Below are 14,277 nucleotides of genomic sequence, written 5' to 3' on the forward strand. Positions count from 1 at the left end.
GAAATCATGCTTGACCAATCGGATAGCCTTCTCTGACAGAATGACTGGCTGGGTAGGGGAGGGGAGAGCAGTGGATGTTGTCTCCCTGGACTTCAGCAAGGCTTTTGACGCTGTCTCCCATCACATCCTCCTAGGTAAGCTCAGGAAGTGTGGGCTAGATGAGTGGACGGTGAGGTGGCTTGAGAACTGGCTGGATGGCCGAGCTCAGAGGGTTGTGGTCAGTGGCGCAGAGTCTAGTTGGAGGCCTGTAGCTAGCAGTGTCCCGCAGGGGTCAGTGCTGGGTCCAGTCTTGTTCAATGTATTCATCAATGACCTGGAGGAAGGGACAGAGTGCACCCTCAGCGAGTTTGCTGATGACACAAAACTGGGAGGAGTGGCTGACACACCAGAAGGCTGTGCTGTCATTCAAAGGGACCTGGACAGGCTGGAGAGCTGGGCGGAGAGGAACCTCATGAAGTTCCACAAAGGCAAGTGCAGGGTCCTGCACCTAGGGGAGGAATAATCCCATGCACCAGGACAGGCTGGGGGTTGACCTGCTGGAAAGTAGCTCTGCAGAGAAGGACCTGGGTGTCCTGGTGGACGACAAGTTAAGCATGAGCCAGCAACGTGTCCTTGTGGCCAAGAAGGCCAATGGGATCCTGGGGTGCAGATTAGGCAGAGCATTGCAAGCAGGTGGAGGGAGGTGATCCTCCCCCCTCTACTCAGCCCTGGGGAGGCCACATCTGGAGTACTGTGTCCAGTTCTGGGCTCCCCAGTACAAGAGAGACAGGGCACTACTGGAGAGAGTCCAGCGGAGGGCTACAAAGATGATCAGGGGACTGGAGCATCTCTCCTATGCAGAAAGGCTGCGAGAGCTGGGCCTGTTCAGTCTGGAGAAGAGAAGACTGAGGGGGCATCTGATCAATATGTACAAGTATCTGAAGGGAGGATGTCAAGAGGATGAGGCCAGTCTCTTCTCCGTGGTGCCCAGCAACAGGACAAGAGGCAACGAGCATAAACTGAACCACAGGAATTTCCAGCTAACCCTGAGAAAAAACGTCTTTACTGTGAGGGTGACAGAGCATTGGAACAGGTTGCCCAGAGAGGTGGTGGAGTCTCCTTCCCTGGAGATATTCAAAACCCGTCTGGATGTGATCCTGGGAAATATGCTCTAGAGGACCCTGCAGGGGGGTTGGACTAGATGATCTCCAGAGGTCCCTTCCAACCTAAAGGATTCTGTGATTCTGTGAGTTATAAAAAGGCTTATTATTGCCTGATGACCATTCTTTTCACGGAAGGTGATCCACCCTGCATCATACTCCACACAATAATGTGACTGCATTTCCAAAGAGCATTGCATTTGGTCCAATATTGCAGCTTTTACTTACTGATTTCTTTATTTCTCTAGGAGCAGACAGTGTTGTTTATCTTTCTGTGGAAGGGCTGGTATCATCTGTGCAAGAAAGCATCAAAGCAAGGCAAGAGAGTGAGAACAGCCTAAAAAACCAGAAGTCACGTGCTGGGAAGATTGGTCATTGCACAGCATGTCTTACTGGAGAGTATCCTGTAGAGCTAGAATGGTGAATTCTTAGTGGATGAGTATCAGTTCATCTGCTACTGAACATAACTTTTTCAAATATGCCTTTTTGCTATTAGTGTTCCTCCATTTTAGGTCATACTTAAAGCTTATGACAGCTAACTAATTTACTGTTACTGAAATATGTCTTTAGAGACTTACAGAAAGTCTGAAGTGATGAAAACTATATAAGCAGATTAAAATATAAAATCGTATAGTTTTTGATGCGCAGTTGTGCCTTCTATTTTCTCAAAAAATAATTTAAAAGCCAAAGTGTTTTTAATTATTTAGGTGTCCCAGAGTATTTTGTTTCAGTGTTGCCCTGAAAAGTAAGATACCCCTGTTAGACTTGTTCACAAAGTTAAAATACAAATCATGGATCATGTGGTGTAATTTCAAACTATCAAAGTCTTACTGCAAAAGTATGCGAAGTATGCTTTTCTCTTTAGGAAAAAATACCAGATTCTGAAGTCAAATTGCTTCCTCAGCAGTTCTTGCATAGTCCTCCTAAGGCTAGAAGGACCTAACTCTTGCATATATAGCTAAGTAGTCCTTATTAACAAACCTTTTGTAACTAACAAGCATCCAGATTCTGTGAACGTAAAGCGTAGCCTATGATTTTAAAAATGGAACACTCAGGGAAATGTTCAGCCAAAAAGCTCTCTAGTTTTATATCTTCAAAATTCTTTTTTTGAAGTCCACTGTATTTGCATTATCTTTGGATGCTTTTACAATTGCCAATAGGATGTGGAAGGAGAATGCTTTACACTGCCAGTGATTTTATATTCTGTCACATCATGTTTTCTCCAGGATAAATCCCAACAATTTTTATATGTCCACCTTCAATGTAAAATCAAAAATAAAATTACCTTTGTTGCTTTAACAGTAAATAAGATGATATATCAACTAAAGGATATGAGTTATGTTTTGGGTATACTCTTTATTTTGCTACAGTACTGCTGTCATATAATAAATGTAATGTTAAAAAAAAGAGTTTTGAAGAACCATTAGGCGTTGAATGCATTGTATTTTTTATAGTTACTTGTACACATGAAGATCACTTGCTCAATGACTCATTAGCTAAAATGAAAAAGCACCTTTTGAAAACTTGCAAATTTACACAGATTACAAGATTATTTTATGCAGCAGATACGCACAATTGAAAAATATTTTCTACACCTCATTTTTTTCATTGAATACCAGCAACTTAATTATAAATTTTCTATTTAATATTCTTTATTTTGGCCTTATAGTTGTTTGTGATTCTGCTAGAAAAAAGAAAAATAAATGCTTAAGATATTTAGTTGAGAATTACAGCCCTAGTCGCTAAGTTCAAAAGGGTGCTTTCTTACCTGGGACTTGTAGCAACTGTGGCTGATGTACAAGGACAAAACAGAAGTCCCAGTTCAAGAAAGGATGTAAATAAATTTTACTGAAGTCAAGACATAAGCCTTATGCAGGTTCTGTGTGGAATCAAAACCAACCTGCAGTCAAGCTGATGGGAGAATCTAGATTTTAATAAGAATCAAGTTGTTTACTGCGTTCTTCACTAAAGCCCAAATCTCTTTATGGGGAGATGTATGTGAATCTTCTCTGTCCAATTAGTTAGTTTAACAGAACCATAATGGTTCATCCTGAAAATAATCTCAGCAAGATAACTGGATGGAGTTACTCTGACTGCCCCCTCTCCCAGATTAATCAGGAAGGAGCGAGAAAAGAGAAAAACTGTCATTAACATTTTCCCCCCTTTTGTCTTTCCTACCCTCAATAAGAACACTATTCAAAAGAAGGGATAAGTCAAGCTCTTGTGGTTACAGACATGTGTAAGGAGCCTTTACTACTTGAGATAAAAACTCATGCACATGTTTTACACAAGGTTGCAAGCAGAAGTCTCTCAAACTGTCTACAGAATAGTCTGCAAATGAAACTTGGGCAAATACTTCTTGCCATGTTAACAACAAATTTGTTATTTTTAAGTGAGGTAATAAATGTTTAAATGTGATACAAGCATTAGCTGCCACAATTCTGATTTCAGTAAGAAAATTCCTGATGCCTTTTTTCCTCCATATTATGCATGTGAAATTACAAAAAAAAAAAATCTGTTACTGTAAGCAGTGTAATTCTTAAAGACATGACATGCCTAATTTTTAGTATACACTTTTTTTTTAAACTTATAAGTTAAAGGGGAGATACTTTTAAAAAGTCACTTAATTCCCTGACAACTAGATTTATGCATTAGGGTATGAGGCCCCTTTTAATTTTTCTTATGCAATGAGCCTTTCTTCCAGAATGAACCACTAGCTGAAATGTAAAGGCACCTTTCAAAAACTTGCAAAACTACGTGGCAAGGCTTTTTTTTATGCAGCAGATTTACAGCAAAATATACATATGCAATGAGCATTTTGAGGGAGGAAATCCCCCTGGCCTTAGGTGTCACTATTTGTATTATTTTAACGAGAATGTTTTACGGTGAAACAATTCCTGCTGCGTTACCAGTGTGCAACTGTGCTAAATTGTTTTAAAAAAGTGACAACAGCAATCTAACATCTAACTTCTTCCTTGTGTAACATTAAAAATGAACTGACCATCGTTTCACTGCATCTGCAGCAGTATGTGTCTACGGTTTCTTTGAATAAAGTAATCTTCACAGAGCACTCGAATACGGAACAAATCATTTTGTGCCTTGTATCACCGGTGCTTAGCCCCGAGCTCCACCTCCGTTAACCTTCACCCCTCGACGACACGTTTAAAACCCAGCTGACGGGGAGGGGGCGCCGCTCGGGGGGGGGGGGGGCACGGGCACGGGCACGGGCACAACAACCCAAACCAACCCCCTTCTCACCCCCTCCCCCCCCCGGTTAACGGCCGGCAACGTCGCGCGCAGCGCCCGGAAATGACATATCGGCCTCCCTACCCGCTGGGCCGTACCATCTCCCCGGAAGGGGAGGGTCGGGGACACGCGTGGTCTGCGAGCGGAGCGATGGGCCTCGCCCTCCACCCTGGGCCCGAAGGTTTGTTTCATCCACTTTTTCCATGTCTGAAGAGTTGACAGGAAGATAGGGAGGCTCCTTGGGCTGCCGCGACTCTTCTTCCCCAGAGGAAATAATGGCGCGGCCCGCCACACGCCAGCGGCACAGCTCTCCTATGCCCAAAACGGAGCGCGGCGGCTATTGGCCAATGTGGAGGCCGTGCTGCCGCCGGAGTCGGGCCAGCCAATCAGAAGCGCTGTACTGGAGTGGCCTGGGGGGCGGGGGTAGCGCGGTGTTGCGGGTAGGTGCTCGGCGTCGTTTGAGGTGGGGGTGCGGCGGTGCGTGGCCTCTGTGCCCTGCTCCGGCCGTTGGGTCGGGCCGTAACGGTCGGCGGGGCGGCGCTGGTGGCGGCCTGCCCGCAGGGCTGCCGCGGGGCGCGGTGCCGCCGGGTGGGCTTGCGCGTGGCGAGGGGATGCGGTGCCCCCTGTCCTCGCTCGGGGCCGCGGCGGAGTCTTGCCCCTGGCCCGGCGGAGGCGGGGGGTGGGGAGGGAGGCGACATCAGGTGGGGGTGCTTTAGCAGTATCGGGTGTTGTGGTGAAGTTGTGTGCTTCCTGTAACGCGCTTTAAGTGAGACATACGCTTTTTGCGCAGTTCTTGTGTCATTTGGCTAAAATACTAAAAACTGGGAGGTGACAACGCAGTCTGCTTTGTTGTCTTTCAGAGGCACTGAAGCTATGCTGCTGAGATGACTCTTCAGGAAATGGTGAATGAGGCAGCCAGCCTGTATCCGGATAGAAAAGCCGTTTGGTTTGATGAGTGCAATGGCAAACCTGCAGTTTTCTACACATATGCGACAGTAGTTAAGCTTGCGGTGGAATTAACAGCTTTCCTTCAAAAGCACTGCAGTCATCGAGGGAAATGTGAAATAGGTCTTTACTGCTATCCGGGAATAAACTTACCATCTTGGATCATAGGGTAATGGTGTGAATCCTTGCGTTGTCCTTTTTTTTTTTTTTGTAATGTTCACCTATAGACTCTATTTAAGCAGATTTTCAATTTGTTTATATTTTTAATAATAACAAAAATGCAGTAAAGCAGACCATAGCTTAGATGATTTTTATGCAGCTGAAATACTTATATTTATTTTCCTTTATTACATTATTTAAATGTATTGTATTGCTTAAATGTAGAGGCATAGGAGTCTTGCTTTTTAAGGAAAAAGACCCCAGTGTTAGAGTTTGCACTCTTTTGTCCCAGTGTTATAATTTACACTCTTTTGAAAACCTAGTGTCAGAGTTTTAAGTGACCAAGTCTTAAGGTCACTGATCTAAAATATATGAAAATCTAAAATACATGAAAGTGTCAATTTAAAGAAGAGTGTATATTTAGGCGTATTGTGACTAGTGTGTTATGCTTAAAAATGGAGTTGATTTAACAGAATAAATATGTACAAAAATGAGTATGCAGAGTTGTTTTTTATGTATATTCTTCTTGTCTTGCTAGCAGAAAAAGTAGATGTGAAAAAAATTGATGCTTTACACTAAATGAGTGTACAGTTAAAACTCTCTTAACAAATATCATAGGAAAAAGTAATTATGAGTGCAGTAGTAAAGACTGATTATTTAGTGCCAGGAAATAGAAATGTTTGTGATCTCCACACTAATGTTGGCTCTGCAATTTTTAAAATATTACTTTTGCAGATGAATTGTTATGTGTGTATCCCTTACATATTTTCTGTCCATTAAGTTTACGATATAATATAGAATCCCTGCATCATCGTATTTTCAAGAGCTGATATGTACAGCAGCAGTCGTCTTACTGGGATGATCTGCGTTAGTATTTTCCTGTTGTCACACCGGACTAAAATACGCAGTAGCACAAGAAAACGTAAGGCAGAAAGTAAAGTAATGGTAGAGAATGATGTAAAAGAAAATTGTCTAAAGATTTCACTGAACTCAGTAGTGTACTTCTAGGTATACCTGCTAACTGTTGTCTTTGTTTTTGACAGAATGCCACTTAGGCATTTCACAACTTTGTTTCTAAACATACCCAGGAACATCTAACTCGTCACGGTGTCGGTGACATTGCCAAAGCATTGAGTTCAGGGTTTTTGAGTAGGTATTCTTCTATCTACGGTAGAGCGTAATCCAAAAGTATGCCTGTAAAGTAAGTGCTTACATTACTTGTCCAGGGGATGAGTCACCTGTTGCGTTCCTCTCCTTCAAGAATCTGAAGCTTCATTACTACTCTTCAGCGAACCTCTTGAAATACCAGACAAATAAGCTGGTATGGGGCTTTATCATCACTGTAGGTTGAATTTCTGCTTACGTGGAATAGTACAGAGTCAGATATGTAATGTGGCTCTATACTCAGTGAATCAGATTATCATTTGCCAAAAGGAAACCTTTGTTCCAGCATGTGCTTGTGTAAATTTTTTACTGCAGTAAAATGATGCAAAATAAATTCTACAAGCAAACTATGCAAGAGACTCTGGTCTCTGCTGTTATCTCCTCTGATTGTCCATCATCCAGCTGACTATCTAAGCATGTGGTTGTAGAGTCGCACATCCTTTCCCGGCTCAGTTGATGTGTTAAACGGCGTGAGTGCTCCGTTTAAGGTTATCATTAACCTTTTGGACAAGCTGAGGAACTTTCTCACTGGTAGGGAAACACTTTTTTCCATGTGAGGAGAGTGCAGCAGCAGAGCCCGTCGCTCATAGAGGTTGCGCAGTCTCCATCCTTGGAGGTTTTCAAGATGCAATTGGATCAAGCCCTGAGCAACTGGGTCTGACCTCACGGCTGCCTCTGCTTGAGCAGGAGGTTGGGTGAGAGACCTCCTGAGGTCCCTTCCAACCTGAATTATCCTGTGTTCCTATGATCTGTGCAGCAGCAGCATTTCCTTTTGCTACCCGAGTGGGAACTACCAAAGCATTTTGATTCTTACAACTCTGTCTCCTAAGCAGTTAGCTATATATGCCATATATAGCGCAGGGCAGGCATAGGCACTTTATTCAAATTTATTGGTTCCAGTGCCTGTTCGAGTGCTTTAAACTTAGTAGTAACAATGCAGAATGCTGCAGGTTCCGAGTCTTTGTTCTAGATCTTGTTGTTACGGCAGTGATAAATCACTGTCACACACTGAGGAAATATAACTAATTGTTCATGGGGACCCAAAAGAAGAAATTTTAAGAAGGAATTTTAGGATTTATGGAAAGTGTTCACATTTTAGTTGTCTCTTATTTATCTTTGTTTTTTGAGGTGTTAAAGCATTCAAGTAATTGTCTTTATCAAATTGAGCCACTGGATGGAGTACATAATCCATGACTGTTGTAAACCAGTAACTTGAAGAAGCACTGCAATATAAAGCACAGTGAACGAGTTAAAAATGATACTTAATGTTCATCTGTTTATTTGTTAGGGAAGAAATTATAATGCTTGTTCAAATTTTCTTAAACTGAGTTCTTTAAACTAGCCAGAAGAAAAAGATAGTATATTCAGTGTGTGGATCTTGGGATTTTTCAGTATGTTTATGCATGTTACACATGTAAGTGAAAAGGTTTTATTTCTGTTTCTAGTCAATAGCAGAAGCTTTGAAATCATGGTGCCATTGATGTCAGTGATACCTTCATTATCACTAACCTTGGCTGGGAAGAATTTTGAGTGTTTTTGTCTAGATTTAAGCTTTTTCCTTGCTGTAGAAGACCAGAAGGGAACAGTGATTATAATTTGCTTTCTACTTAATTTCTAACAAAATATTTGAAAATCATATTCTAACTACATTTTCTGAGTCTGGAAATTAACTGTGCTGTAAAAGAAACCTTAGTGAAATTTAAGAGGATTTTGTTATCCTTAGAGTTTTCTTAATTTGTAATAGTTCTGTCTTTGTAGAATCCTTCAAGTTCCAGCTGCTTATTCTCCTGTTGATCCAGACGCACCACCAATATTATCCAGCTACTTCATGAAGAAATGCAGCCTTCAATATATTCTTGTTGAGAATGACAAAATAAATGTAAGTGTTCAGGCTTCTACAGGAACCGTTAATGTGCCATGTAGAAATGTGTAGCTACTCAGATCGTATTGTGTCTAAGTTTGCATATGGTTGCTTTGTTTCCTCATGACAAGATGGTGTCTTCTTCATACAAATGTTTTTGAATTTAGAAGTATTAAGTGCTTCCCCTGTTTAAAAAAGTTGTCTATTTTCCTATTACAGTGTTGTCCGGGCAAACAAGACTTTTCCAGTCCTGTTTCCATGTATGTCAGGATTCGGAGTTGGAAGTCTTTGCAGCAGTTGAAAATAACTGCTCCATTTAGTCCTTCGATTTCCCTTTGTCCAACTGCTTCCAAATCTTTGTATCCTCACACCTTGCAAAGGGAATAGACAAGCCCAGACCATCTAGTTACAATTCAGAGTACTTTTTCTTTGTCTTCTGTGAAATTGTTTCATATAGTTTCCCTTTCTTCTTATTATTTGCCAAAATAATTGTTTATTTCTCATTTATAAAGTATGTACTCACTCCTATTTAAAATATATATAAGTATGAGCTTAAAACTGTCCTATATGTGTCTTCCAAAAATGGAGGAGTGAAAAATCACAGGTCACTTGTGAAAACGTTCTTTTTTTCATAATTCATTGCACGCAATAGAACAATAACAGTACGTCCGGAGGTTTCCCATTTAAATTGTGTATTTTCTCTTACAGAAATTCAAGATGTCCCATGAGGGCTGGTTTCACCACAGTTCTTCCACAATAGAACATATTGGTTTAACTCTCTTCCAAATTAGCTGGAGCAGTGCTGATACAAGTTCCCAACTAGACAGTGTAAAAATTAAATATGAACCCTTCAAAGCTATGGGTAACTTGCAGCCAGGTTATACTGTCTGCCCAGATCAACTTGAAGTAAAGATGTCGAAAGGAGGATACATGGACATTGGCCAGAAATACTCTTTAGCGTACGTCTTGCATACATCAGGAACTACGGGGATCCCCAAAATAGTCAGAGTACCTCATAAATGTATAGTGCCAAATATTCAGCATCTTAAGTAAGTGTGATTTCTGATTTTTCTTTTAAGTGCTTTTGCCAATTAGGCCTTCAGTATCTTTTTTTCTTAAGTACTTCAGAGGGTACAGGTTGAATTTTTGCCAACAGTACTTCACTTCTTCCTCTTCCCTTGCCTTTCCTTCCTCACATTTCTTTTTGTTTGTTTCTAAGTAGTCATATAAAATTGTTTGTCTAAATGTTATTTGTAATGACTAAATAAGACTCTTTACCTGAATTTTTGGATAGTATATCCCCAAAATGTGGTAGTGTTGTAGGTATTGTATTGCTGGTTTGCTGCTTGAAAGAAATAAGTAACAAAATTAATTTTTTTATTCCCATTTATATTTAACGTATTCTGTAGTTTTTCTCTTTAAATCCTAATTCCTTTTCTTGGAGGCCACTTGGGTTTCGTTCCGTTCCATTTAGTACTCTCTAGAAAATACTACTGGCTGCTTGGTTTATTTGTTTATTTATTTGTTTGTTTGTTTGACATCTGGAGTGAAAAAAGATTCCAGATCCAAAGGTGTATCAAAGGAGCACCCACTAGTTGGAATATGCCCCAGAACCAATTGTCTTGGTGTGTAACGTGATGGCTATCTTTGTAAAGGACCTTATTCAATCCATATTTACAGTCGTTTTACGCAGGAGCTCGTGCTCAAATTCTCTGGTCAGCACATTCAAGCAATATGCCTATATATTCAGAGTAGCCCTTAACTAAAGTGAGGTACAGAAGCTCTTTCATGCTGCTCTTCCATTTGGGAACCTTGTTTCTTTTTTATTAACATGCACCAGGTTTGTAATTCCTAGCTTTCTTATTCTAGATCCATATTTGAGATCACACAGGATGATATGCTGTTCCTGGCTTCTTCTCTAACGTTTGACCCATCTGTGGTTGAACTGTTCATTGCTCTGACAAGCGGCGCCTCTCTTCTTATAGTACCAAACACTATTAAAATGATGCCTGTGAAGCTATGTGCTGCTCTATTTCATCACCATCGTGTGACAGTGTTGCAGGTAGGCAACCTGTAAGATAAGTGTCTTGCTTCTCACCTTTGCTAATATGTACTATTTCTTCATCAGACTAGACAGTAGTGATAATATTGCAGGAGCGTTCTTCCTTGAAAGTGGTTCCTGTTATCCTTTTTGCTGTAGGATGTTAGCTTTTTAGAAAATTACTATCTGATTGCAGTCTCAAACATTTTGTGACAGAAAACACTGAACTGAAGATAAAACTGACATTCATTTTAGTAATGTGTTAATTCTTACGAGCTAATTAAATTAGTCTGTTAGTTAATCTGCTAGCTCTGAATAATCTGGTAAGGAGGTTACTTTTTATAAACACTTTAGCACCTTATAATGGGCTTGGTCTTGGAGCCTTTCCTCATAAATATTTTTTAATTCTTAATGGCAGTCTCTCTACTATAAATACAACAACTAAAACAGTGCTATTACAGCATGATAAAACGTTTGTCGTTTTTACAATAGTAAGAGAAGGATAACCAGCAACACTTCCTGTGTTCAGGCCATCTGCTTATATGAGGCTTCGTCTGCCCCTTCTGTCTTAATATACATCACCTGCTATATTATCTCAATTTTCATGGCTTTAAAGTTCATTTTTTTGAAAACATACTTGAAACTGTGAGCATCCCGTGTGTCTGAATAAGCCTCATCTCTTGCTTTGTAGTGTTAAGGGGGATTTAATAAGCTATTACTTAAGTACAGAAACTTAAATCCTAGGGGAGAGGAAGCCACTAAAAGTGGATCTCGTTTGTAACTGACTTTGAGCAAAATTATTATGATCTGGTTAGTCTACTAACTGCAATAGATCAACCCTGAAGTAATGCTTTGTCATTAATGTTGTATTTGCATTCACAGAAGTGTTAAGGTTTCCTTTTCTTTTGGAGAAATGATGGTAGTTGAGATTGTAGATTTTAAATTTAAGATTAGTGAGTAGTTAGCTGGAGATTCCACAGCAGTGAGTATTTTGATAACCTTATTCCCTACTCTTATTTTGTTTTATTGTAAATGCTATAAATCTTGATGATATAGATTTTCCTGTCACACACAATTTCCGTGATCACTTTAGCTCACTTGCTGCTTTAAGCAGAACTGTTGTCAGAGTTTAATTTCTGAGTAAAAAGTAATTTTCTCTAAGCGTGTAGACTAACAGGGCAAGGCTGGTTTTGGTCTCATGGAGATATTTGAGATGTCTTCCTAAGAAAAATTTGGTTTTGTGGTTTTGGTCAGTGAAGGAAGGGTTGCTCAGCAGAATTAATGGTAAAGTGCTCTTTAGAATTCAACTGATGATGAATAATTTTATGATATTTCTTAAATTGTAGGAATACCTCACCTTTCCCTCTTAACTTAGTTGAGCAGACTTGGGAAATCTGAAAAAGTGATTAAGGGAGAAGGAAGAGTCATTTTCCCCCACCTTTTTTCCTTACTGTATTTCACTGAAGTTAAAATGATCAACTGAAAGGTGATGGTCTTAATATGTTACAGAAAGAAAATATCTTGCCAAGAAATAATTCGATTAACTTTTTAGTCCTCTTACTAGATTAAAAAAATACTAACTTTACAGTGTAACATGACAACTTTCAGAAAACTAATCTTTGTAGATGATCAGGAACAACCCAAAATCTGGCATCCTGTGAATGTTTAATGTTATAGAAAGGTCTTTACATGTTCTGTATTCAGGTTAATTTAATATATTTCAGCTGTAACATGCTGGAATGAAGAGAAAAAAGGCCCCAAACAGTAATATCAAAGAGTATACCATGTTTGCTGCTTTCCATTTCAAAGGCATTAATATAACAACTAATGTGCATATACTTTCGATAATGGCTGAAAAAACAACATGGAACCTGTAACACAGATGGGTGAAGTATGAAACTGCAGCCGAGCATATATTTGTGCTAAAAATACTCATTGAAGGTTTCATATGATAAATAAAATCTCACAAAACACCAGTGCCATCTCTACTTGCATCTTATGGTTGATGATAATAGCCAAATAGTGGATATGATAAAGCAAGAACAGGTATATACATATACTGAAAAAATATAACAAATAATTTCTCTTGCATCCCTTTCTTTTTAACGTGTATCATTCAGACAACGCCAACACTTCTCAGAAGGTTTGGAGCTCACATTATTAAATCAACCGTGTTGTCTGCAAAAACTTCACTCCGTGTCTTAGCCCTTGGTGGTGAAGCATTTCCTGCACTGAATCTCTTGAAAAGTTGGAAGCACGAGGAGAACAAAACAAGTATTTTTAATCTGTATGGTATTACTGAGGTGTCCAGCTGGGCCACTTGCTACAAGATTCCTGAAGAGGTTTTTAGTGCTGATTTTCGGTAGGAAGCTTGACCATTTTCACTGGCTTGGGATGTGAATGGTGAAATGTGATATCACTAGAAAAAGAACCTACATTTCCTGGGCTACTCAGACCTCCTAAACGTTTCATGCTAGTTGAAGTTAAACTTGTATTTTCTGTAGAAGTAGACAAATTCATCCTCTATTGCTATAATGCAGGCCCCTCAAGTGGAAATGGTTGATGAGTGATTCTTAAACTACAAAACTGCAGATTTATCACAGTTCGAAATCCTGTGTACCAGCAGACCTCTTAAGTTTCACACACTGTGTCGTGGTGGTTTCTGTTTTAGTTAGTCCTGCATCTAGACCTCCTCCTCATTGTAGCCTGTGATTCCACACACTGAACGTGGGCTGGCCTAATCCAGGGTGTGCTGTCTCTGACTGCGTAATGGTATTGGAGCAGTGTTAGGCTTCTCCAGGCCGCTGACTCTCAGCCAAGTTGCTAGTAACTACAGTCAGGCCTACCCTTCCCCATCATGACGCTTTGCTGGTGAGATCTAACGTGTTCAAATAGAAGAAACGTACCAGAGCCGTCAGTAAAGACGTTCCACCTGTAAAGAAATGAGGCTATTTAACTGTTGATCATAGGCTCTGAACAACGATATACTCATGGCTTAGCTCTGGCAAGTTCAGAATGTTAATTTTGAGATTTACCTATTTTAGGCAAAAATACTAAAAAGATTACTTTCAAATATAATCAGCATATGTACAGGTGTTTCTTATAGCTACAATGCTTTTACCTGCAGATTTTAAAACTCCAGGAGTGCTTTAGTGAAGACTAGTTTTTGTTTTTTCTAACACTGGATAATATACTATTCAGCAAATCAGCATGTTAACGTTACGTGGCTAATACGGATGACAGAAATTTGTCCTAAGTGACCAATCCAAGATCACACAGTGATTTTACTTTGACTTTCAGGAGTACTTTCTTTTCAGCATTTAGCATTCACCATCATTTTCACTCAATTATTGACTTTTTTGTTCTTTGAATTTTATGAGGAAGGTTGCAGGAGTGCCAGGGCCCAGAGAGGTGCTTCCAGTTATCTCAGGGTGTCATTTCCTCTCTGAAATGTGTAATTATTCTGTGGCGTGATAGTTACATGTGTATCTTATGAAATGGAATGTTTTGGACAAACGGTGTGATATATTAACCTGGTATTTAAACCATTGAAGACTGAAAATGATGGATTGTTAAAAAGTATTATCAGCTTCTCATGCAAAACTCTGAATAAATCAGTAAGGAGTTTTATTCGAAAATGATGCAGTATGACCTGCTATGTGGCATCTATTCTACAGACAGTGTGAGATCTTCTTTTACAGCACTGAGAATTTCTGACTCTA

The 14,277-nt window shown here is 39.9% G+C and overlaps 3 protein-coding genes across 14 annotated transcripts in view; 2 read left to right on the forward strand and 1 right to left on the reverse strand.

The window, feature by feature from the left end:
- PAICS (phosphoribosylaminoimidazole carboxylase and phosphoribosylaminoimidazolesuccinocarboxamide synthase) overlaps positions 1 to 1,432 on the reverse strand; it is a 61,908-nt gene extending 60,476 nt beyond the window's left edge. Inside the window, exon 1 of the mRNA XM_068942839.1 lies at positions 1,368 to 1,432. The gene's annotated coding sequence lies outside the window, so the exon portion shown is untranslated. The remainder of the gene's footprint in view (positions 1 to 1,367) is intronic.
- Positions 1 to 4,206, forward strand: part of PPAT (phosphoribosyl pyrophosphate amidotransferase) — a 53,409-nt gene extending 49,203 nt beyond the window's left edge. The window contains exon 11 of the mRNA XM_068942842.1: positions 1,388 to 4,206. Within this exon, the coding sequence (XP_068798943.1) occupies positions 1,388 to 1,563 (176 nt within the window). The 3' untranslated portion in view covers positions 1,564 to 4,206. The remainder of the gene's footprint in view (positions 1 to 1,387) is intronic.
- A 247-nt stretch (positions 4,207 to 4,453) lies between these two features.
- The window catches only part of AASDH (aminoadipate-semialdehyde dehydrogenase), a 28,651-nt gene continuing 18,827 nt past the window's right edge, over positions 4,454 to 14,277 (forward strand). The window contains exons 1-7 of one of the 12 annotated variants that reach the window (XM_068942834.1): positions 4,475 to 4,566; positions 5,246 to 5,499; positions 6,533 to 6,638; positions 8,412 to 8,532; positions 9,223 to 9,563; positions 10,384 to 10,576; positions 12,676 to 12,917. In XM_068942834.1, coding sequence (XP_068798935.1) covers positions 8,482 to 8,532; positions 9,223 to 9,563; positions 10,384 to 10,576; positions 12,676 to 12,917 — 827 coding nt within the window. In that variant the 5' untranslated portion in view covers positions 4,475 to 4,566; positions 5,246 to 5,499; positions 6,533 to 6,638; positions 8,412 to 8,481. The other 11 variants (XM_068942836.1, XM_068942833.1, XM_068942835.1 and 8 more) reach the window with 11 other exon arrangements.

The sequence above is a fragment of the Struthio camelus genome, chromosome 4, assembly GCF_040807025.1.
Source record: "Struthio camelus isolate bStrCam1 chromosome 4, bStrCam1.hap1, whole genome shotgun sequence".
In the NCBI taxonomy this organism is placed as follows: Eukaryota; Metazoa; Chordata; class Aves; order Struthioniformes; family Struthionidae; genus Struthio; species Struthio camelus.